The sequence below is a fragment of the Suricata suricatta genome, chromosome 7, assembly GCF_006229205.1.
Source record: "Suricata suricatta isolate VVHF042 chromosome 7, meerkat_22Aug2017_6uvM2_HiC, whole genome shotgun sequence".
NCBI lineage: Eukaryota > Metazoa > Chordata > Mammalia > Carnivora > Herpestidae > Suricata > Suricata suricatta.
Genome location: NC_043706.1, coordinates 43893132 through 43919181, shown reverse-complemented (window position 1 = coordinate 43919181; position 26050 = coordinate 43893132). Strand labels below are relative to the sequence as shown.

Sequence of the window (26050 nt, the reverse complement as noted above, 5' to 3'; positions counted from 1 at the left end):
TTACCAAAATGGAGAAAGGTAGGATAATTTCCTGACACGTAAGAAGGGAAACATGGCAAACAGGCTAGGAAACAAAATCTGGAAAGAAAAGTCAAGGATAGGAATGTCTAGAAAAAAGACTAAACCAAAAAAATTATTTTACAAAGCAGAAAAAAGGAACAGTTGTAGAATGAATAGAACCATTTCAATGTTTAGCATATACCTACTGCAGTTTATCTAAACTTACATAAGATGTGTGTTAGATTTTAGATTTACTGTCTTTCAAAAGAAAAAACGATGACTAGTATTAATTTCAATATACCACTAAGTAGAAAGAAGCCTTTTTAAAATTACTCACTGAACACCAAGACAGCTTCACAAAGGACTTTTTAGTAAAAAATTAGAGGTCAGAGTAATAAATCAATAGTTAACATATCAACAACTCATTAATATAGTTAGAACTAAAATTAAACTACCTTTCAAATTTTAGTCTTCAGCATATGACAGTAATTACAATGAAAAAGCATTTTTAATTCTATAATAAAAGAAAAATAGGACAAACAGTATTTTGAAATATCTCACTATGAAAATATAACTTACGCAACATTTAAAAATCACATAATACATAAATGAAACTTCAATTTTGCTTTATATGATACTCTCTATAACGATATTATCAAGAAAATTATTATAAGACAATAAATTTAATCTCTGCTCTTATTCTATAGGTAAATTCCACATTTTTGGGTGTGTTCTGTTTTTGTATACTAACTTAGATACAGACTCATTTTTTATAGTGTGTACCACTCAACAAATAAGCATCTTATTAGAAAAATTCCACCTTAAATTCTTTCTGGAAGAAATAAATAAATAAATATTTGGAAAGTAATTCAAACAAAATAGATCAATTATCAAACAAAACTGAAGAGAAAGAATGTTTCACTATTTAACAATGCAATGCTTTGGATCAAATAATGTTATATAACTCTACAATTTCCTTTTAGCCCAAGAAGAATTTATCACAGAAAATAAAAAAGGATAAAAGGATAAAATACTATGCTAGAAGAATACTCCATCAGCTGTGCTTTCTCACTGTAATAGGTATGTTACCACTAAATTTTCTATCTATTTTAAGACTAATTTTTAAATCAATTTTATGTCAGAAAACTTACTACTTTAGAAATATTTAGACCACATGAACTTTATAATTAACCAGTAGTAGCAGCGAGATTATTCTAAACCAATTTTTGATGAAATGCTTGAAAAAGAGGGGAAAAAAATTAAAACATGGTTCTAACAACTATGCAATTTACAGTACTACCTTGTAAGAATATATACTGAAGGATATTTATTTTAAAAATACCTTATAAATGGCTTTATAAATGGGAAAATCATATCTGAGAGTAGTGTTAGGGATTTACATCCTCCACAGTTAAGAGCAGAAACAGGAGATGGGATTAACAACAGAGGAAAGGAAAAGAATGGAAATAACTTTTACAACAACTTCCATGTCAGATACTCTAGTAGGTATCATAGATACATTGGACCAATTGTTATTTAAGCGAGAAAAGAGATTAAGAAACAAGACAATGGTCAATGAGTGAATAATCTAAAACCCACATTTTTAATAGCAAATTCAGTGTACCTGCTACTATATCATTGCCTGAAATTATTTTATTTAATAATGAGATTCAAAGAAGATTTTCATGTATGTTTTAAACTTTCTGAAACATGTTAAAGGGCAAGTTTCATATACTGTTTTAAAGATTTGAAACCCAAACTAAGCCAAAAATATAAGTTAAAATATGCCTAAACCTAATGCCAAACTGGATGTTATCTGATGCAGAACAGTATTTTTTAAAGTGTCAATATCTCGAAAAAAGATCTGAAACCCTTTTATACTACAAATACTAAAACCATAATATTCCAATACAAAAAGGCAATGAGGAACAGCCTGAGTTGAAGTTGAAACATGAGCTATATACTATCAGCAGCTAGGCCTTTTGTCTTAGAAAAGTACTTGTGTCTAAAATGATACCTGGGTATAACTCTTGCTCAGTAAATATTTTCTATATAATATAAACAAAATTTCCAAAATTTCCAGGCATATCTCATTTTATCGCACTGTGCAGACACTACATTTTTTACAAATTGAAGGTTGATGGCAACGCTGCATTGAGCAATTATATCAGCGCCATTTTTCCAGCATTTCATCAGTCTCCAGGTCACAGTTTGGTAATTATCACAGTATTTCAAACTTTCTCATTGTTATTCTATTTGTTATGGTGATCTGTGATCAGTGATCTTTGACATTACTCTTATAACTGTAATACCTATGGATACATACAACGCTGAACTTAATCTGTAAGTGGTGTGTGTGTTCTGACTGCTCCATGGAGAAGGTGTTTCCCGTCTCTCTCCCTCTCTTTGAGCTTCCCTATCTCCTGAGACACACAACACTGAAATGGAACAATTAATAACCCTACAATGGCCTCTAAGTGTTGGAGTAAAATGAACAGTCACACATATCTCACCTTCAGTCAAAAGCTACGCATGTTTAAGCTTAGTGACGAAAGCATGCAGAAAGACGAGATAGGCCAAAAGCTAGCTCAACTGTGTCAGCTAGCCAAAGTGCAAAGGAAATGTTCATCAAGGAAATTAAGAGTTACTCTAATGAATAAACAGATGATAAGAAGTAAAGGGACTTACTGCTGATAGGGAGAAAGTTTCAGTGATCTGGACAGAAGAGCAAATTTGCCACAACATTCCTTTAAGCCAAAGCCTAATCTAGAGCAAGGCCCTAACTCTTCAATTCTGTGAAAGTTGAGAGAGGTGAGGAAGTAGCAGGGGAAAAAGCCTGAAGCAACAGAGGTTGGTTCGTGAGGTTTACGGAAAGAAGCCATCTCCATCACACATGAGTGCAAGGCAAAGCAGCAAGTGCTGAGGTAGAAGCGGCAGCAAATTGTATAGAAGATCTGGCTTATTTATGAAGGTGGCTTCACTAAACAACACATTTTCCATGTAGATGAAACAGCATTATATTGGAAGAAGATGCTATCTGGGACTTTCATAGCTAGAGAGGAGAAATCAATGCCTGGGCTCAAAGTTTTAAAGGACAAGCTGGCTCTCCTGTTAGGGGCTAATGAAGCTGGTGACTTTAAGTTAAAAGTCCATGCACATTTACCATTCTGAAATTCCTTGGGCAGCTAGGTGGCTCAGACAGATAGGTGCCCAACTCTTTGATTTCACTGCAGGTCAAAATCATGCAGTTCATGGGACTGAGCCCCATGATGGGCTCTGCACTGACAGAACAGAGTCTGCTAGGGATTCTCTTTCTCTCTCTCTCTCTCTCTCTCTCTCTCTCTCTCTGCCCTTCCCTATACATGTGGGCTCTCTCTCAAAATAAATACACTAAAAAAAAAAAATTATGCTAAATCTGTGCTCTATAAATGAAACAAAAGAACAACTGCACATTTGTTTACAACATGGTTTGCTGAATATTTTAATCCCACTGTTGAGATCGAATGCTCAGAAGAAAGAGATTCTTTTCAAAGTATTACTGCTCATTGACAATGTACCTTGTTACTTCCCCAAGAGCTCTGATGGAGATGTACAATGAGATTAATGTTTATTTCAGACCTGCTAATATAACATGCATTCTGTAGCCCAAGGATCAAGGACTAATTCTGAATTCCTTCCGACTTTCAAGTCTTATTATCTAAGGAATAGACTTCATAAGACTATAGCTGCCACAGAGAGTGATTCCTCTGATGGCTTTGGACAAAATAAATTAAAAACCCTCTGGGAAGGATTCATGATTCTAGATTCCAGTAAGAACATTCAGGAGCCATGGGGGAAGTCAAAATACCAGCATTAACAGGAGTTTGGAAGATGTTGATTCCAACTCCCATGGATTATTACTTTAAGGGGTTCAAGATTTCAGAGGAGGAAGTAACTATAGATGTGGTAGAAATGGCAAAAGAACTAGAATGCTACAAAGAAACTGTTCATGAAAGGGAAAGTCGATTGCTGTGGCGAAGTTAACTGCTGTCTTATTAGAGAAACTGCCACAGCCACCTCAACCTCCATCAGCCACTACGCTGATCAGTCAGCAGACATAAACATCAAGGCTGGACCCTCCACCAGCGAAAAGATTATAACTTGCTCAAAGCTCAGATGATGGTTAGCATTTTTTAGTTAAAAGTATACACATTTTTTTCAGTCATATTGCTATTGTACACTAAATAGACTATAGTAGAGTGTAAACGTAACTTTTGTTATATGCACTGGGAAACCAAAACTCTCATCTAGTTCGCTTTACTACATGCAATATTCGCTTTACTGCCTGGTCTGGAATGGAACTTTCAATATCTCTGTGGTATGCCTGTGTGTTTTCTGAACTTAACTGGGTGTTAAGGGTAGTACACCAAAGGCAGCCTGATAGTGGGAGGAATAAAGTACAACAGTTTGGAAGTCAGCTGTTAGTCTTCTGTCCTTACATATGTCTCAGCTACTTCCTTTTTCATTTGAAGAAACAAAAAATTAGGAATTAGCAAACCCTATTTCACACAGCCGCTTTGTTTTTTAATGAAGAGTAAATAATGGCTATGGATAAAAGAAAAAATTGGGACCAAAAACAGTAAAATATAAAAAAAAATTGAACTTTACAACCACCAATAGCTTGACATTATTATATGTGTTATTTCTACTAAAAATGTAGCAAAGGAAGCAGCTTGCTGGTGATTATATATATAAAAGTTTCTTAAAAGATGAAAATTTATCTTAATTTACTTAATTTTTAAGTAATTTCCACAACCTTGAGACAACTAAATAAAGCAAATGGTCAAGAATGCTATAAAGCAACAGAAAAACACAGAAAATACAGGCTCTAAATATTACTCTTTCAGCTCCTGAAGAGACTCATCAAAACATAAGGGTTCTGTGATAAAGATTGCAGAAAACTGTAGAATATCCAAAAACAATACAAATGGATTCTTTTATTTACAAATTTAACTTAAAAGTGTGCACTTAATCTTTTTTGCTCAACTATTATTTTTGAAAACATATTTCTGGCTATATTTTAAATCAAAGAGAAAACAGCAGAAACTGACAGAGGTATATTTCTTACTACTGACGTCAATAAAAAATGAAGGCTATTTTTTAAAAACCTTTTATAAGGAGGATTTTTTTTGTTTTTATTTCATTAACAATAAACAACAATTTTTACCAGATAAAACACACTAAATATATTTGAGTGAATGTCTCTAAAGTATAATCAACATCTCACTTTCCAGTAATTATTAATGACTATAGCCTTCAGTCAGAGCAGAGAGGAGCCAAATATAGGATGAAAGGATATTTATAAAACATTCAAATTAAAAAACTCCAGGAGGCTATGCATAGGTCAGAGCTTTTCCATTGGCAAATGACAATATGGAAAAATAATAAAACCACCTATAATTTTCAAAAGGTAGTAAGTAGCATATTTTACAATATAGTGACAAAAACAATCTAAGCGTAATTGACCTTTAAGTATGAATGTATTTATGAAATGTTAACATGAAGGCTGGAAACTATGTTAAGACATTAAAATGTTTAAAAGAATATCATGAGCATTTTAGGGAATTTAAAGAGTTCTCTTCTGATTTACATGATCTTGGACATGTGATGTGTCCACAGATTGATTACTTTAGACACAAAACAGCATGTGCCTTTCGGAGTAACTTTAAAGATAAATAAGAACATTGATGAGAAAGTGCTTTGAAAATGTAAAATAACTGAAAACAAATACAAAATACTAACCAATAACCATTACTACAAAGTAGTGACTGTGCAATATTTTAATACTAAGACCTTTTCAAAACTTCTCTGTTCCAAGTTTTCCATTTTACAACTAAGGAGACAAAAATGATTGATGGGTTGAAAAATCTGTCCTAAAATTTAAGTAACATCATTTAACTAAAGAAGTAAAGCCTGTCATGCGCTCGCACTCTCTCTCTCTCTCTCTCCCTCACGCACGCGCGCGCACACACACACACACACACACACACACACACACACACAGCATATTTTCCTAAACTGGAAACAGAAGTATCTTGAGATAAAGTGAAGAAGTAAATATAATCTTCAATATAATCTAGTGTTGGCATTAAAAATCAATGTTATCTCTTTATTCTTAAACTTTTCAAATGAAAATGTATGCATATCTGCCTGCGTTAGACAGTACAGATATTCCATCATGAGTGGACAGAATGATAAACGGATTATCTTTTAATCCATTTCTTATTCCTTATGTGAATCAAGTATTTTTGCCCATTTACCTTTTCATTTTATTTTTCTATTCCAGCTTCATAGATTTTAAACAAAATTTAAATTAATTTCCACTGTATCTATCCAGACATAAAATGCATGCAGAAATTTCTTAAATAGTTTCTAAACACTGTATTGGCAACTTTTTTTTAAATGCACCACCTTTCTACATGTTAACTTACCTGTTTCTTTGGCGCTCCTAACTGTAAATGAATCTAGGTCTACTGATTTGGGTCTAAGTGGTAACTGTTCAGAATCTAGCTTTGGTTTTGATACTGGCTCAGTTTCAAATTTTGATGAAATGGTAGAAACTTCCCCATTAATCCTGAAATGAGAAAATCAAACATATGTAGAAATCACTCGCATGTGAATCATAACCATTTTTTAATTAATGAATTAATGACACTAAAGATATTATAGCATATTATTATGGCATATTATACTATTATAGCATAATAGTAATTTTTCTCTTTGTTCTACAATATTATTTCCATAAACATAAACCTCCACATTAAAACTAATTACAACAAAATCAGAAATGTAAAAACAGCCTCATCTGTGTATTCACCTAGTATGAATATAAAGTTAACATTTAAGAGAATCATTACAGTCTATCGAAAAAAATCTGAAAAACAAATACTTTAAAAATGACTTTGAGATTTAGAAAAGCAGATAATCAATAAACTTGAGATAAAGCAAATTAGTAGAAATAATCAGGTGTGACCTAAAATTAGGTAAAGCTTACTTGGCTACGGGAGGTGGTGGAGGAACTGGTTTTTCAGGTCGCTTTGGGTACACTGTTCCCGATCTCAGTAAGTTATTGGCTTTGGTGGGTGGAGTGGGCTTCTTGGGTGGGACCTGCGGAGCAGCTGGCTTAGATTTCTGCTCCAGGACGGATTTTTCATCTGATTATTTAAAAATATTTAATAAGTTATTAACAAGCAAAATTATTTAGGTTTTTCTATTTCCTAAATCTAATGTCAGCCTGGAAACATGTGAAACAGAAAGAGATTATTTGTGCATCTGTACACAAAGTTATTAATGTAATAAGACTAAATACCTAACAAAGCTTATTTGTGGGCACTTCGGTGGCTCAGTCAGTTGAGCGTCCAACTCTTGACTTCAGCTCAGGTCATGATCTCACAGTGGTGGGATGGAGCCAGTTTAGGATTCTCTCCCTCCCTTTCCCTTTACCCCTCTCCCACTTGAATTCTCAAAAAAATTTTTTTTTTAATTTTAGTTTGGTGAGAAAGGGGACCACTAGTAAGCTTCTAACAACAAATAATGCCTGGTTCTAACTGTCTTCCCAGCATCCTTTTTCTTGGGGTGATATACTACTGAGTACAATCACATGATTCTACTATCAACAGAAAACAATATTATCTATACTTAAATCCAGACCAAGTTTCTGAAACTGAAGCATAGGAAACTAGTGACATTTAACACACTCACTTAAAAATAATCACAATGACAAAGAATGTTAAGAAAAACAGGCTAGCCTGATTAGTCACATTGGAGAAAATCATAGGCTTGTACTTAAAATCCTCACAATTGTACTATTAACACAATTCATTTTTTCCAGTTTATTAACACCATTAATAATCCTATGAAGTAGATAAGAATATATGCTGGAAATAAACAACACAGGGAACAGTTTTATGCCATGTTAATGAAAACAACTTTATCACCAAAAAGGCATTACTACATATAATGAGATCCTTGATTCCTGATCTTTCAGGTACTAAGAACAAGTATTAAAATTGACACATGTGACTCTTCAATACAGAGAACAAACTGGTGGTTGCCAGAGGGCGAGTGAGTGGGGACATGGGCAAAAGAGATTTTTTTTTTAACTGACACAGGTGCACACATACTAGATATTTATGATCCACAGCATTCAGCAAAAATGTGTCTAACACATATACCCAAAATAAGAAATTCTTAAGTGCAATACTGAGTAATTTTCAACATTTACTTCATCTTTGTAAAGAATGTCTGTCACATGACCACAAAGAAATTAATGAGATTTCATATCAATAGGAAACTGGTGATTATGAATCATAAACAAATACTGCAAGCCACAGGTAAACCCTCTCATTCAAATTAAGAGATTTAATTTAATAATGATGAAAATACAAATTACCGTTGTTTCAGTTTTATTATTTATGTATAGTTTCCTTGGACTACTTGAAATACAGCATAGTCTTTTAAAACCATGGTCATCATTTGGTATAAAAATCCATTTTTATATGGCCTTAAAATAAACAATGCATCATATAATTACATCAGAATCATACCACTCAATACTAACTATAAATCAATATAGCCATTTGTATCAGTTACTAACAGTAAACCAAACAAATTTCTAGAAAATATTAAAATGTTTTATATAAAGTTATTAGGAAAAATACTGAAGGTCAAATAAAACTTCACTAATTAACTAAACATACATCTTCTAACAGATACATAAATAACAGCTTGAAATCAATTCAACTGTGTAGTCTACCCTAAAATAAAATAATACATTTAATATTCATGGAAATCAAAGGTGATAAAATTGAGATTCATCATTCCTGGTATAGACATGACTAAATCAACTATAGTATGTTGATTTATCATATATGATGGCAATGTACTAGGATTTATTTACTTTTATTGAGGTGAAATTCATATAACATAAAATTAACCATTTTAAAGTGAAAAATTCAGTGCCAGTTAGCTAGTACATTCACAATGTTATGTAACAACCATCTTTATCAAGTCCAAAACTCGTCACCCCAAAAGAGAAGTCTGGTTCCATTATTCAGTTTCTCCTCATTTGCGCCTCTACGCATCCCCTGGCAACCACCAGCCCCCTTCTGTCTCTGCAGATTTATGTGTTCTGGGCATTTCGTTTACATGGACTCACAGTGTGTGACCTTCTGTGTCTGGCTCATTTCCCATTAGCATAATGTTTTCAAGGCTCATTCTCAAGGTAACATTTCATTCTTTTTTGTGACTGAGTATATCCACTATATGTATATACAGCACAACCCATTCATCTTTTGAAGGATGTCTGGTTTTTCCACCTCCTGGCAATTATGAACAATGTCATTATGAACATTTGCATGCAAATATTTGAGTATCTGTAATCCATTCTTTTGGGCATATCCCTAGGAGCAGTGGCTGGATCATGTAGCAATTCCATGTTTAACTTTTTGAGGAACTACCAAACTTTTTTTCACAGCAGCTGAAAGATTTTCATCACATCAGGAGTGTATGAGGGGTCCAATTTCTCCATGTCCTTGTTAACACTTGTTATTTTCGTTTTTATTATCAGTACAGCAATCCTAGTGAGTGTGAAGCAGTAGCTCACTCTCATTTTGGTTTGCATTTCCCTAATAATTAACGATGTTGAATATCTTGTCAAGTATTTACTAGCCATTTGTGTATCTCCTTTAGAAAAATGTCTGTTTCAGTACTTTGCCAATTAGGCTTTTCGTTGCTGAGTTGCAGTAACTCTTTATATATCATAATACCAAACCCATTATATATTCCTAAACCAAATAAAGGATTTGTGGAAATATTTCCTCCTATTCAGTGGCCTATCTTTTCACTTTCTTCATCATGTCCCTCAGTGCACAAAAGACCTTAATTTTAATGAATTACAACTTTTTCTTTTTTAATTAACTAATTGATTTTCAAATTTACATCCAAGTTAGCATATAATGCAACAATGATTTCAGGAGTAGATTCCAGTGATTCCTCCCCTATGTATATCCCAGTGCTCATCAGAACAAGTGTCTTCGTTAATGCTCCTTGCCCATTTAGCCCATTCCCCCTCCCACAATCCCTCCAGCAACCCTCTGTTCTCTATATTTAAGAGTCTCTTATGTTTTTATATTATTTCTGCTTCCCTTCCCATATGTTCATGTTTTGTATCTTAAATGCCTAATATGAATGAAGTCACCTGATATTTGTCTTTCTCTGATTAATTTTGCTTTGCCAAATCCCTGCTAGTTCCATCCACATAGTTGCAAATGGCAAGATTTCATTCTTTTTGAGTGCCGAGTTATACTCTATTGCGTGTGTGTGTATATATATATACACCATATATATATATGTACATATATATATATATATATATATATATACCATTAACTTTTTTTATTTTGTTGTCTGAGCTTTTGGTGTCATATCTAATAATCCACTGTTAAACCCAAGGCCATCAAGATCTAGCCCTATGTATTCTTCTAGGAGTTTTAGTTTTATACCTCTTAGTTTAGGTGAATGATCTATTTTCAGTCAAATCTTGTGTATGGTATGACGTAGGGGTTCTATTTCATTCATTTGTACGTGGATATCCAATTGTGCATAGTAGAATTTTAGCTTAGGTAGAAATTCACCAAAAACAAGAAGAAATTTAAGAAAAAAGTCATGTTATTTCTTCAAATGCCCAATGGAAGAAACACGTACGATACAGATGTTATGATAATTTATGATAGAGAAAAGAATTATCATACGAGTATTGTTTTACCGAAAACAGCTAAAATATATGGCAGCTAAAAAAATGCACCAAAATAAATGAAATATGCCCCATCTTATGTATTACAGAATATAAAAATGTATTACTAACACTGTATGCAGTAAATTAATCCATTTGTTAATTCAGATGAGGCTCAGTTCCCTCCTGCTTGAGTTAGATAAAATTCTCAAAAAATTAAAAACAGAAATACAATATGATCTAATAATTCCCCTACTAAGTTTTTTTTAATAATTTTTTAATGTTTTTATTTACTTTTGATACAGAGAAGACAGAGCATGAGAGGGGAGGGGCAGAGAGAGAAGGAGACACAGAACCGGAAGCAGGCTCCAGTCTCTGAGCTAGCTGTCAGCAGAGCCCGATGCGGGACCCGAACCCACAAATGTGAGATCTGACCTGAGCCGAAGTCGGAGGCTTAACCGACTGAGCCACATAGGCACCCCTTCCCTACTAGGTTTTTACCTGAAGAAAACAAAAATGCTAATTCTAAAAAATAATATGCATCCCTATGTTTATAAGAGCGTTATTTACAATAGTCAAGATATAGAAGCCAACTAAGAGTCCATCAAAAGACAATGGATAAGAAAGGTGGTGGGATGCGGGGGTGTGTGTGTGTGTGTGTGTGTGTGTGTGTGTGTGTGTGTGTTTACACATCCCGTTAAAAATCAGTTTTCTATTCCAAGAGCACAGAAATACCAGCATATAGCACCATGCAGAAAATGTGTGGCATCGCCATCCACATAAATTTTTTAATGCATACTGTAAGGTAGGTCTAAGTCACAAGGTAAGGTATAAGGTGGTTTTAAGGTAGACGTTTCACTTATTGACAAATGCCCTTTACCACTTCTCCACAGTTGCAACTTTGGTCATAAGGCAAGTACTTATCCATCTATTTCTGGATTCAAATTTATGTACAATAAGACGTAGCGGTTAAGATTTATTTCTTATATGAATATCAGTATCACTCATCTTTTCTCTACTGCAGTGGCAACTTTGCTTATAAAACACATGGACTTAATTAAAAGTCCTTCTAAATGCTTTCTGTCATCCTGACTAATTTGTCAGCTATTAATATAAGACCAGCTTTCTTTTGATTGGCATTTGTCTGGCATATTTTTGTTCACTCCTCTAATTTAATGATTCATGAATTCTTATCATTAAGATAGGTCTCTGAATGAGACCTTATAATGCTCTTGTTAGCAGCATTATGGTTGGATTTCTTTTATTTTTTTTTTTTTAGTCTAACAATTTTTCTTTTAATTAGAATGTTTAGTTATATTTTGTGTAATTACTTAGTGCTTATTTTTTCTTGCTTGGTTTATTTCATTTCTTCTCCTTACTTTTTTATATTTTTGTTACTCTATATTCTCCCATGATCTTTTTATAATTATTCTATTTTTTGTAACTGCCTAGAGATTATAACACAAATCCTTGAGTCATATATAAATTTTTCTATTGCTCTAACACTTTAACTCCATTTATACCCCTGCTGTCATTGCATTTTTATTTCTATAAAAGCCCAGAAGGCATTATTAACATTTTATACAGTCAATATTTAGGTTTACCTATTAAAGCACCTTTTAAAGTATATTTATTTTGAAAGAGAGAGTGAGAGAATGCACATGTGTTCAAGTGGGAGGGGGCAGAGAGAATCCCAAGCAGGCTCTGTGCTGCTAGCTCACAGCTTGACACGGAGCCCGAAACTCATGAACCAAGAGATCGCCACCTGAGCTGGAAATGAAGAGTTGGAAGCTTAACCAACTGACCTACCCAAACATCCCTATTTAAGCTTTTCTGCTGCTCTTGATTTCTGTATCTCCAAGCTGATATTTGGAATCATTTCCATTCTGCGGAATAACATCCTTTAAAACTGCCTAAAGTACTAGCATGCCAGTGATAAATTCTCTCAGATTTGACTGGCCTAAAAACGCCTTACTTCATTTTTTTTCCCCGAAGATATTTTCATTGGCAATATAATTCTAGGTTAGCAGTTATTTCCTTTAACACTTCAGTGACAGCATTCCATGGTCTTTCAGCTTCAGTTTTTTTCCCATGAGAAACAACAGTCACTCTTATTTTTGTTACTCTAAAAGCTAAATGTGTCTTACTCTCTGGCTGCTTTCAATATTATTTTTTGCTTATAGCAGCATGACTAACAATGAGTATATGGAATAGTTTTCTTTGTATATAACCAGACTGGGCTCCATAGGATTTCTTGATACTGTATCTTTTTGCTTTGTCATTTTTTTGGAAAACTGGAAACCATTATACCTTCAAATAAGGTTTCTAGTCCTGTCTCTCCTCCCCATCTGGATCTTCAATTATATGTACATTAAACTTTTTCATTCTATTCTATATATCTCTTAAGATCCTTTCTATATTTTCCATCTTTTTTCCCAATATAAGCTTCAATTCAGAAATTTTCTCTTGAAAATATACATACACATATATTAACATATATCCACCCATATATATCATATATAGTTGACCTTGAACAACATGTTTGAACTGTGCAGGCCTACCTATATACAGATTTTTTAAAATACAGCACAGCACTATAAATATATTTCCTCTTCCTTTATCATTTTAACATTTTTTCCCTAGCTTACTTTACTGTAAGAATACAGCACATAATATATACAACATACAAAATATGTGTTAATTGACTGTTTATATTATCACTAAAATTTCCGGTGAACAATATGCTATTGGTTAAGTTTTAGGTAAGTCAAAACTTGTACCCCAGCCCCTGCATTGTTCAAGGGGGCAACTGTATATTTTATATTTACACCAATTCATTTAGACTTACATTTACTTATACTTACTTTTACACTGATATGGTTTTTAGGTATGCTGAAATTATCAATCACATCTTTTATTATTCTGAACATGTATTAGGCATAGATACTTTATAGCTTTTGTCTGTCTGATATTTCAAATACCTAGAACATCTGTGGACCAGGTTTATTTTCTGTTTCTGGTCATGTGTCGTATCTCCAAGTATGTCTGGTTAGTTCTCTATGAGTAAGAGACATAAAATATTTATGTGAAAACATACAAAAATAATTGAAAACTAGATGATGTATTCTTTTCTAGAGAATGAAGGTTTACTTTGCTTCAGGCGGTGAGGCTAAGCCGCAGTAAAATCCCAGAGCACCTTCTCTTCCAATCAGACTGAGACAATCATTCCTTAGTTTGGTGCTTTTGAGAGCTAATTCTACTTCCATTTCACACTTCCTATTAAAGTCTTTTTGGAACCCAATTCAAAGTTCAAGAGTCTACTAAAGTATCTCCTTTTCTTTGGGCGCTGAACTCCAATTTTTATCTTCTCAAATCCAAAAATACATTGAAAGTTCTTTTCATAGTCTTGGCTAGCACTTTCAAGAAATGGCAAATGCCTCAAAAGGAAAAATGGGCTCAAATGCCAGACTCACTTTTCTGGGTTCCCCTCCTCTCCTGGATCTTGACCTTATAATTTCTCCTACCTTTCAGAGTTCTCTTATGTCTAGTATATATATGTATATATTTCACACAATGTTTCCAGTTGTTCTCACTCAGATCATTCTGAAATGAAAATCCTTACCTTTCCTGTCTATATGATCACTTATCAATCTTCTTCAAGAGTGACAGTTCATCTAACAACTTCTTAAATGTACACATTCTAAGACTCGAAACTCTTCCTATTCTGATTTTAAGCAATCTTCTTGAACAACCTTACCTGTATCCATAAATTTAACAGCTAACTTCTAAGATAACACCTTATAAACAAATGCTTAATACAAACTCTCAGCAAAGATTCATCCCATATTTCCTATATTCATATCAAATCCCTTATCAAAAGCTGAACTCATGTGTATTTTCTCCTAGGAACTGTCTTTTATTCTATAAGTCATATCTCATTTCCCCATCATCACAACCCTTAGGAACTAATTAGTCCAACAAGATGACTAATAGAAACCTAAACCACCTTCCTTATGTTAGAGCCTAAATATATCTCAACGTCTTCAGCAGATAATGTAGCTGATTCACGCAAATCTATCCTGCCTTCATATGATCATACCAAGTTAGTAAGTAGACAACGTTCTTTTTACATTGGTCTGGAATTGAACACATACCCCAAATTGGTCCAAGAAACTGAAAAGGACTTATGTTCCACAGTTATGGAAAAGTTTTCCTCTCTCCTATTAAATGAACAAGTTACTGAGTTGCCCTCATTGTCACAGTCAGCATTCTTGTGACCTCAAAGAAACCAATCTGAAGACAAAGTAGACACTAAAGATGGCAAATGGAGGGAGTTATAATCCAGGTCCATAATGAAATTATTCAGTGGAGGGTCGTAAGACTCCTCCTTCTAGACTTCCAATTAAATTAGACTGTTTCCCTCTTGTTTTAGTTTGGTAAGGATTTTCATTCTTTCCTCTGAAGACATTCCAATTTCCTTTTTATCCATACCATCACCACATCTATTCAAATAGCACTAAAACAGTTTCAGAAAAACATATCTGAAAATGTCACACCACTTTTTAAGTCTTCCAATTACATAGTAATTACTGTATTGAGTATCCCTTATTCATTATATACGTACTTTGCAAGAAACTACAGAAACAATTTCAAGTAAGATTCAGACAGACACAGACACACACACACAGACACTACACCTTTGCCCCATGGCATTTAGTGGTTTAGTCAAATGTGGGAAAAAGACAACATACAAAAAATATCTATTGTATATGTAACCTATAATAATGAGAAATACCTACTTTTAGACAGAGTAATAAAGAAAAGACTAATGTCAAGCAGGTGATATTAAGATGGCCATTTTAATCTGGATCTGAAAAAATGAGGAAGAATCACGTATGAAAAGAATCTGATGGGAGTACAAAATAAAGATGGGATTCTAGGGAAAGGGCACTATACCACGTAACCAGGAGGGCAGAAAACTGAAACTATGAACATTATATGGGGGACCCTACCACAAATAGTTATCAAGTAAAAAGGAAACTCAATAGGGAGCCAGATCACTCAAAATCTACAGGCTAAACTAAGGCTAATGTTGTCAAGAAAGTCTGCTTTGGGGAAGAAAATACTGTAAGCTAGAGTTTTTTCCCAAATGTAGGAAACAGGAAGTGTTCAAATATATTAAGTTCATGTGCCATGCATAATAATGACCAATGCATATTTATATGAAGCATGAGCATACACCCTTTACTTCCGTAATATAAATTCTGAAACCCTTATCACTACTTTAATTCCTTTTTGGTACAAGGAAATACATAAAAGGTTAAATACAACTCCTTGCCGTAGTATTAAAAGGCCTTTTATGAGTTACATACGTGGTTCTTAGTTTTATCTTCAGATTAGAATCCCATGGAGGGCTTTAAAAAGAACTACTACCTGAGGGGCACCTGGGTGGCTCAGCTGAGCGACCTACTTTGGCTCAGATCATCTCACTGTTCGTGAGTTCAAACTCCACATAGGGCTTGCTGCTGTCAGCCTGTCACTGCAGATCCCACTTCAGATCCTCTGTCCCCCCTCTCTGCCTTTCCCCCACCTGCACTCTCCCAAAACTAAATAAATATTTAGAAAATATATATTACTATCTGAGTTCTACCCTATAAAAATCTGGAAAGAATCCTTAGTATCAGCATATTTTTAAAAGACACCCAGGAAAATGAACTGAGGGCTGAAGGGGGAGGGGGGAAAAGAGGTGGAGGTGATGGAGGAGGGCACTTGTGGGGAAGAGCACTGGGTGTTGTATGGAAACTAATTTGACAATAAACTTCTTAAAAAAAAATAAAAGACACCCAGGTAATTCTAATATGCCACCAAAACAGTAAACAACTGTACCAAGACACATTTCTAGCTTAGTTTCTCACAGTTCTTCCTAAGTTACCTATAGCCATTTCCTGAATATGCTGCTTTCTCTCAATCTTTTTGTATTCTCTTTCTGTGGTCTGGAATCACCTTCTCTTTTCCAGTCAACACATTATGCTCATTTCTAAGTCTCTGAATAATTATAGTCTTCTCATTATCATGCACATTAACTATTCAATTAAAATTGTTAGACTATCACTTGAAATAAAAAAAAAATTAATCTTTCTAGTGATTGCAGAAGCCAGTTGCCTCATGCATGCATACTGATTGGTTTTTATGTTATTTCATATTTAACATTTATTAAAAACCTGTTTCTTCTTTATATATTTGTATTTTGTATTTTGTATACAAATAAATTGTATAATAAAGAATATTTGCTACTTCTTAAGAGGTCAAGATTATTTTTAGGTTCCAGCAGCAGTGATATATTACAGATACCAGAATATTCTTTGTAAAACATTAGAGATAAGTACTATTTCCTTTTTGGTAAGCATACTAAATATATAATACAATAGAGCCCTACCACAGCTCTCAACTCAAGGGTCTGTACTGCAGACTTCATCACAGATAAAAAGGCATTTGAGTTCAGGGCCTCCAATAATAACTGCTGTTAAATGAGTCAAACACACGGATCTTGATTTTAATTCCACACAAAACTGCATTACACCAAAATCCCAGAACACATACTACTTAAAAGCATATTTTGAATACTGATTTCCAAATCACTCTGTAATGAAGAATACTGACTATCCATAGCCAGCATATCAACTGGAAAATCTACACCTTTTTATCACATTTCAATTTCATTACATTTTTCCTCCACATTCCTTTTACTGGCGCATAGGAAGAAGAGAACACCCTAGCAAACAACACCTCAAGACTTTCATTTCAGGCAGTATGCTCACTTATGTACCAAGACCAATTTTGTCAGATTAGAATTCAATGTAAGGCAAAATATCAAAAATGAGGAGAAAAAAACAAAACATGTTCTACCACTAGGTCCTCCATAAAATAAATTCTTTAAAAATATATATGTGTAGGGGTGCCTGGGTGGCTCAGTTGATTAAGCATCCGACTTCAGCTCAGCTCATGATCTCACAGTTTGTGGGTTTGAGTCCCAAGCTAGGCTCTTTGCTAACAGCTCAGAGCCTGGAGCCTGCTTCGGACAGGGTCTCCCTCTCTCTCTCTCTGTCCTTCCTCTGCTCATGCTCTGTCTCCCTCTCTCTCAAAAATAAATATTTAGAAAAACATATAAAAATACAAGCAGGCACACACAGGTAGAAAATATGAAATGCAAACAAATGAAAGTAGAAAGAAAACAGCAATGAATATGAACAAATCCAAACACTGACTGAGAATCAACAGAATGCCGACAGTGGTTAAGCCATGACCCTTTAAATATAGGACTGTCCAAAGAATCAAGAATAAAACCAAAAATCCAACTCTGATAGTCCTTATTAATTTTTAGTTCAGTAACTGAGCAAATGAATTAATTAATAATGCTACTGGGCCTTTGTGTGGGAACCAGCGCAGTGGTGCAAGCATTTTATTGTCACGTAAACCTCTGCAATAGAAAATCTTACATAGTCAAATACAACTGTTTCAAACAGAGTAAGATTCACAATTCAATTTACTGGAGAAAAAAAAAAATAGAAAGTCCCAGAAATCAGCCAACGAGACCCTCGAAATCTGTAGTCTCTTGTATTAGCAGTGAATTCCTAGCATGTGACTACATTTCCCCAGCAACAGTAACTTGTCTCCCTTAGTGTCAGGTACAGAGACAAAAAAAGTCAAGAGGAACATCTACCAGCACAACTCTTCCTTCCCATTCCGCTAACTAGGAAACACTGCCAATATTAACATGTTGGTGCTTACTTCCTGCCTGCAGGTGTGTGCCATCTGGTTATGTTCTGCTTATGAACTGAATGAAAAATAAGACAAACCTGGTCTTACCACCTGCAGGTATAGAAACTCTAGAGGAAAATGCTCCTCCAGCAAGTGAGCACAGCTTCACTGCCCCTACTAATAAAAGTATTCAATGGCTGGATGCCCTTCCTATGGATGTGACCGAGGCTACGAGGGAGAACATGTGCATAAAGGTGAACACTTAAATGAGTTATAAGCCCAACAGAGCTTTCGTTACATTCTCTCCTACACATTTATAGGCCTCACTGCCTGGTACTCCAAAATAAACATCAGTTGATCCCTTCCTTTCATATATATTTCATACCAAGAACAACCATTCATTGAGAATGAAGTGGGCTACTAAGAGGTATGTTCAAGAAACATTTTCCAAACAGCAGGAGGAAAAACTTATTCTTCAAAAGTGTTGATATTATTATTCTAATGAAGCACAATATGGCCAGCATTCAGGTATTTCTAGAAAACAGGAGGCAGGAAACCGCAAAGCAGGTTTGACAAAATCTACATGTTGACATGGGGCAGGAAATAGTCAAGATTTAAACTCCATTCTTTTAAAATAATTTTTTAATGTTTATTTTTTTAACTTTTTTTAAACATTTATTTATTTTTGAGAGACAGAGAGAGACAGATCATGAACAGGGGAGGTGCAGAGAGAGAGGGACTCACAGAATCAGAAGTAGGCTCCAGGCTCTGAGCTGTCAGCACAGAGACAGACGCGGGGCTCCAACTCCCCAACCGTGAGATCATGACCTGAGACGAAGTCATACACTTACTTAACCAACTGAGCCACCCAGGAGCCCCTCTAACAGCTGTTTTGATGTTCTTGCTATTTCCATCATCTCTTATCATTTCTGGGTCTGTTTCAGTTGACTAATTCTAGTTACAGGTTGCTATTATCCTTTTTCTCTCCCTGCCTAGTAATTTTTTTATCAGACAATGGACACCATATTTTACAATCTCAGGTGTTATACGCTTTCAAACTGTATTGAATTCTGTATCAAATTAGTTCAATATGCTTCCAAGGTAAATGAAAAAAAAAAGACTTTAGTCTAAGGTGATATAATCTTTTACGGACTCCATCCTACACCTTATGAAGTGTTTCCCCTGTGGCTTGTGGAACATGAACTATTTATTAGTGAGTTCCAAAATCAACTTCACCAAATGCTTTCTAGCAATTATTTCTCTAGCAATGGAAGTTTCCTTTCATGAGTATATAATTCACAGCACTCAGCCAAAGCCTCACGGTAAACTGTACCGAGATCTCAGGATGTTCTCTGTGCAGTTCTCTCCATTCTGGCACTCTGCCCCTCAAATTGTAGCTGCTTTGGCCTCCCTAAAATCCTTTTCTCCTGCTTCCTCCACTCTACAGGAAAACCAGACTCTGTTTGGCTTCTTCCTTTCTGCTGCATATAAACTGCTTTGAGACAATAAGCTGGGGTCACGTTAGGGCTTGCCTTACTGGCTCAGTGATAACTTCCTTCAGTGATAACAGTTCTAAGCTAACTATTGTCCAATATCTGAAACCACTATTTCATCTATTTTGTCCAGTTTTCTGTTTGTTGAAGTCAGGAGGGCCAGTTCAGTCCTTGTTACTTCATCAAGGTTTTTGAGCAGATAAATGATCTAAAAATGCATCACCTTCTATTTTGTTAATGGTATCATTTGACTAATTTCAAGGAATACAGGAAGTCATTACTAAATTTCAATAAAACCCCTACCTACTTGATGGGGGAGACTATAAAAATAATATCATAATGTAGATCTTGAAGCCAACAACAAGTTCTTACATTTGGTTCCACATATCTTTGTAGGAGGAGTCTTTCATGTAGGACGGGTATTATAACCAGCTACCAAAATAAACTGATCCAATACTCAGACCTAACAATAGCCATATTATATCTAGATTAATGCTTTTATAAGTATTAATTGTTTTTGCATAATAAATAAAAAATTCTCAAACATAAAGAAAAAAAGAAGCTAAAACCTTTCCATGCTGAGCACAGATAATAAGAAAGAGATAAAGCTATGGATACATGGCATATTCAGGGACAAGAGTGTAGTTACGGTATTTAGTGAATGAAAAGGGTAGAAGATAATACCAGAATTGTAATTGGGGGAGTCAGTTCCCAATAACAACAAAAGTTGACTTGGATAAGGATCAACGGGAGCTCTTATTCACTGTTGATGGGAATGCAAAATGGTACAATTTGGAAGGTGTCTTGACAGTTTCTTATACAACTAAACATACTTTTAACATATTATCCAGTGACCATACTCTTTGGTTATTTCCCCAAGTGAACTAAAAGTTTATGTCCATCAAATACCTGGACAAGGATGCTTAATTATATATAGCATCTTCATTCATAACTGACAAAGTTTGGAAGTGACCAAGATACCCTTCAGTAAGTAAATCTGGATAAACTGTGCTTTAAATAGACAATGGAATATTAATTAGCACTAAAAGGATATAAGTTGTTAAGTCATGAAGACATGAAGAAAACTTAAACACATATTACAAAGTGAAAAAGCTATATACTTTATGATTCCAACCTTATGACATTCTGCAAAACTATGGAAACAATAAAAAGATTAGTGGTTGCCAGGGGCTGAGGGAAGAAGAGATGAAATAAGAGAGCAAAGAAGATTCTTAGAATAGTAAGACATATTCTGTAAGGTATTATATTACACATTTAGCAAATTATACTTCTGTCCAAACTCGTAAAATACCAATACCCTACACAGCTGAAAATCTGAATATAACTTTTGACTCCCCAAAACTTAACTGAAAGCCTACCGTTGAATAAAAGGCCTTACCAATAACATAAACAGTCAATTAACACATATTTTATATACTATGTATATTATACACTCTATTCTTATGATATAGTAAGCATAAGAAAAGGTTATTAATAAAATCACAAAAAATACATTTGCAGTGCAGTATCCTATTTATTGGAAAAAAAATTCATGTACAAATGGACCTGTAAATCCTATGTTGGTCAAGGGTCAATTGTATATATAACCTAAAACACTAGACTTAAGCACTGCAGATCTTTCTGTATACGAAGAAAAGTGGTTATTTTCTCCAAACTAATAATAACAGAACAAAATAATGTTTCTAACAAAATAGATACAGTACCTTGGAATACTTTCCATGTTTATATGACCAATATGGACAGTGCAAATTAAATAATACAAAACAAATCACTTCCTCGCTAGAACTCACTTTTTAAAAAAAAATTTTTTAACATTCATTTATTTTGGAGAGACAGAGAGAGAGCAGCAGGGGAGGGGCAGAGATAGAGGGAGACACAGAATCCAAAGCAGGCTGCAGGCTCTGAGCTGTCAGCACAGAGCCTGACATGGGGCTCAAAATCACAAACTGTGAAATCATGATCTGACTGTGAAGTGAGATGCTCAACCAACTGATCCCCTCCCAAGTACCCCAGAACTCACTTTTACACTTAAGATTTTTTTTAATTTATTTTAATTGGTACTCTAAAAAATAATTAAAGAATAACTATCTAATGCTAAGTTTTGTTATTTTTTGAAGAAATAATAATATATAATAATGAAATACTATATCCTTACTGAAGTAATGGTTTAACTTTTTAATGAATGTAAATTGGTAGCAATCTGAATAAAATCTTAATTTCCTACCAATCTTGATAAACTATTTCCTCCCAGAAAATTCCAAATACTTATAAATACTGAATAGCTGTTAAAAATTAGTGTAAATCATTCAATGTGGAGAGATATTATTTATTTACAATGACGAATGAAAGGAAGAATTATTTTTCTGAAAGTGGAAGAATGAGCCTTACCTTTTTCTTCTGGCTTTATAGGAAAATACTTCTTCTCTATAGCTATTAGCTCAGGCTTTGGAGCTAAGGAAAAAAACAAAATTAATACTTAAAAAAATTAGTTTCAAAGCACAAAGACAATTATAGTATTCAGCTGGAAAGGTTAGTTTAAAAATAACATCAGAGGAAAACATGACTTAACAGAAAGAACAATGAACCATAATGGCTGGCTAAATATCTAATCCTGCACCTACCACCATTACATGACTTAGTAGTAACTTAGTCTCCATAGTACTAACCACAGTCATAACTGTGGTCTCAGCTCCTTCTTTGTCAAATGAAGGCATACATACCCCTACAACACCACTCTCCAGTAGAACTGTTCCATGATGACAGAAATATTCTATTTTTGTGTTATCCAATATTGAGTATGGAGACTTGAACTATTACTACTGTGACTGAGGAATTCAATCTTTTATTTTATTTATCTTTAATTTTGAAAGCCCCATCATGACTAATGAATAAAAAGCCTTGAACACCAACTTCCATAAAAATTACTTTTATCATATGCTTTCCTTGCTCTGGGATTAAGTCAGCAAATACAAAGATGAAACTTGAGTAGGGAAGGACCTGTATTGTTTTTTTAAAAGAGCAAATCTTTCAAGAAAAATAATTTCCTTAGTTAGAAATGACGAGAACCTGGGTGGCTCAGTCAAGTGTCCCTCTCCTGATTTCTGCTCAGGTCATGATTTCATGGTTTGTGGGTTCAAGCCCCATATCAGGCTCTCCACTGACAGTGACAGAGACTGCCTGAGACTCTCTCTCTCCCTCTCTGTCTCCCTCTCTCTCTGCCCCTCCTCTGCTTGCTCTCTTTCTCTATCTCAAAACTAAATAAATGAATTTAAACTGTGTGGAAAAAAGTGACCAGTCATAACTAAAGTATCCAAATTATTTTTAAAATCCTATTTTATATAATTTATACTTTAAAAAATACTGACTGATATTAATACAAATGAACACTCAATTTTATAGATTTCTAGAATTTGTATAGATCACATCACATTTAGTTTTTGCTAATATAAATAAATGGTTTACAATTAAATCCCAATTTCACCATTTTATAACTTGAAAATATGAAAAACAGCAAACTGAATAATGTTTCTTACATACCTGGACCCTTAGCAGGAGGTGGTGGTTTCTTTGGTTTCTATTAAAATAACAATGGTGAAAACACATGAACACTTATATTTTACATACTTAAAATAAATTCAGATTAATAATCTAAATTATATATCTGTCCTCATCTTATCCCTGACAAAAATTCTAAAATAGTAAGATCTTAACATCCAAATGGTCACTGACAAAAAGTTTACTCTATCAGAACAAATGCCTTCTTGATCAAAATTCAAATACGTCAAAACTTACCAGTGATTACGATAAATCTAAAAAATCTTAATGATAATCAGGGGAACCTGGGTGGCTTAGTCAGCTAAGCATCCAACTTTGGCTCAGGTCATAACCTCATGGTTCATGAGTTCAAGCCCCATGTCTGGCTTTCTCCTTTTGGCACAGAGCCCACTTTGGATGCTCTGTCTCTCTCTCTGCCCCTACCCTGCTCTCTCGCGCGCTCTCTCTCTCTCTCTCTCTCTCTCAAAAATAATAAACATTAAAGAAAATCATAATAATCATCAAAAATATTCACTACTGTCCCCCCTACTTTAAGATTCCAAGGCACACGAATTACTACTGATGGGGAATAAAGTAGCAGATGATGAATTGTCCTCCATGCTTGTGCTCAGGACTCAGATCTCTGGAGAAGGATCTCCTCTGAGCCTACCAGTATAAAATTAGACTCTGATCCACCACAAAAAACAAAAAACAACAACAAAAAAGATTCCAAGGCACAATTTTTCCTCTCTTTAACAGTGGAGTACTGGGAGAAAGGAGAGATAGGTGGCAGAGAATAGGAGAGAAAAGAGACTGTTTTAGAAAAAGTAGCTAATAAATATAACTAGCTTATACTCTTGATTCTTCGGAACTCTCAAGGAGAAGATTTAAGGAAAAGGCCTGTTTTCCTTCAATTTATTCAAATTCATTGGGTTCAGCATTTATTCATTTTTAAGACTTAATGACTTCAAAACCTTGGACATGTGAATGTGCTTTTCCCAAATTAAAAATAACTGATAGTGCTGTATAAATACCAAATAAACCCTCCCAAATAATTTGTGTATTAGGTATAAAAATAAAGCACCTGGTGGGGTGCTTGGGAGGCTCAGTTGGTTGAGCATCCGACCTCAGCTCAGGTCATGATCTCACAGTTCATGGGTTCGGCCCCACACTGGGCTCTGTGTTGACAGCTCAGAGCCTGGAGCCTGCTTCAGATTCTGTGTCTCCCTCTCTCTCCGTCTCTCCCCCACTTACACTCTATCTCTCTCTTTCAAAAATGAATAAAAATGTTTAAAAAAATTAAAAAAAATAAAATAAAGCACCCTGAGGGCTGAAGACAGATTGAAATCTAGCAAAAGAAGGGCCTCAGACAGCATTAACCCATAGAGAAACCTCTAGGGATTCACATAACTGCAATAAAGACTGCAAATGTTGGAAATTTCTACATTGGCTTAAATAAAATATAGTAGACTGTCTTGTTCTCAGTGTTTGCTCTCCAACTCCCTTAGAAAAGTAGCAAGGAGGAGGCAGTCCAAGATAATGGAATAGGAAGACTCAGAACTGACCTCCTCCCATGGACACAATTAATCTACACCTACATGCAGAGCAATTCCTCTGGAAAATGTAAAGGCGGACGGAACAGCTTCTGCACAACAAACAATAGAGAAACAATACACAGAACAGTAGGAGACAAGGTAACAACACAAACCACACCTCAGATTCAAGAACTTGCAGTAGGGTGTTATCACTGAGGGTCCCAAGCAGACACACCTACCCTGGGGCACAGAAACAAAACAGCAATTTAAAGTGCAACTAGACCCTAAGTGAAGAAAATCCATTTACTAATCATAGAGCCTCTAGCAAATGGTGAAGGAACTGCTAGAACTCTTTCCAGGGGTTGGAGATGCCTGCAACTGCCACTGTTTATGTTCCAACCGTCTACTTTGACAGCACTGATGAAAGCAGAGACCTGGCACTCTTGCTGGCCTCCTGGGCCTGCCCCAGCAAGTCCCAGGCCCCTAGTCCACATCAGCTTTCCCACCAAGACAGTCCATTGCCCTTTGCCAGCCCCAGCTCTAGCCATCCCAACACGGTGGTCCGGGAAGTTCCAGCACACCCCAGGCCTGCAGACAACAGCTCAGGCTCTCCCACCCGTGTGGCCCTGGCACACAGCATATTGGAATCCCTGGTCCCAGGCCCATAGCAGCTCAAGTCATACACCAAGGAGCCTGCGCCAGTTCTAACTCTGCCATTCTGCCAAAGTGACCTGCTGCAGGAAGCCCCAGGACAGTCCTAACGCATGCCTACTCCAGCTCCAGCTGCCCAACCAAATCCTGTGGGTATCAGAGTAAACAAAGGGGACATTCCCACACAAGGCCACTCCTTCAAGACCAAGAGTTAGCTGTTCCACCAAATTTATAGACATAAACACAGAAAGACAAACAATATAAGGAGATAGAAGATGTCCAAAACA

At 35.0% G+C, this 26050-nt stretch overlaps 1 protein-coding gene across 1 annotated transcript in view; it reads right to left on the bottom strand.

Annotated features, from left to right (window-relative positions):
* The window catches only part of CD2AP (CD2 associated protein), a 140456-nt gene that overhangs the window by 15524 nt on the left and 98882 nt on the right, over positions 1-26050 (bottom strand). The window contains exons 10-13 of the mRNA XM_029944200.1: positions 23581-23617; positions 22432-22494; positions 7034-7193; positions 6471-6613 (exon numbers count right to left, since the gene is read on the bottom strand). Coding sequence (XP_029800060.1) covers positions 6471-6613; positions 7034-7193; positions 22432-22494; positions 23581-23617 — 403 coding nt within the window. The remainder of the gene's footprint in view (positions 1-6470; positions 6614-7033; positions 7194-22431; positions 22495-23580; positions 23618-26050) is intronic.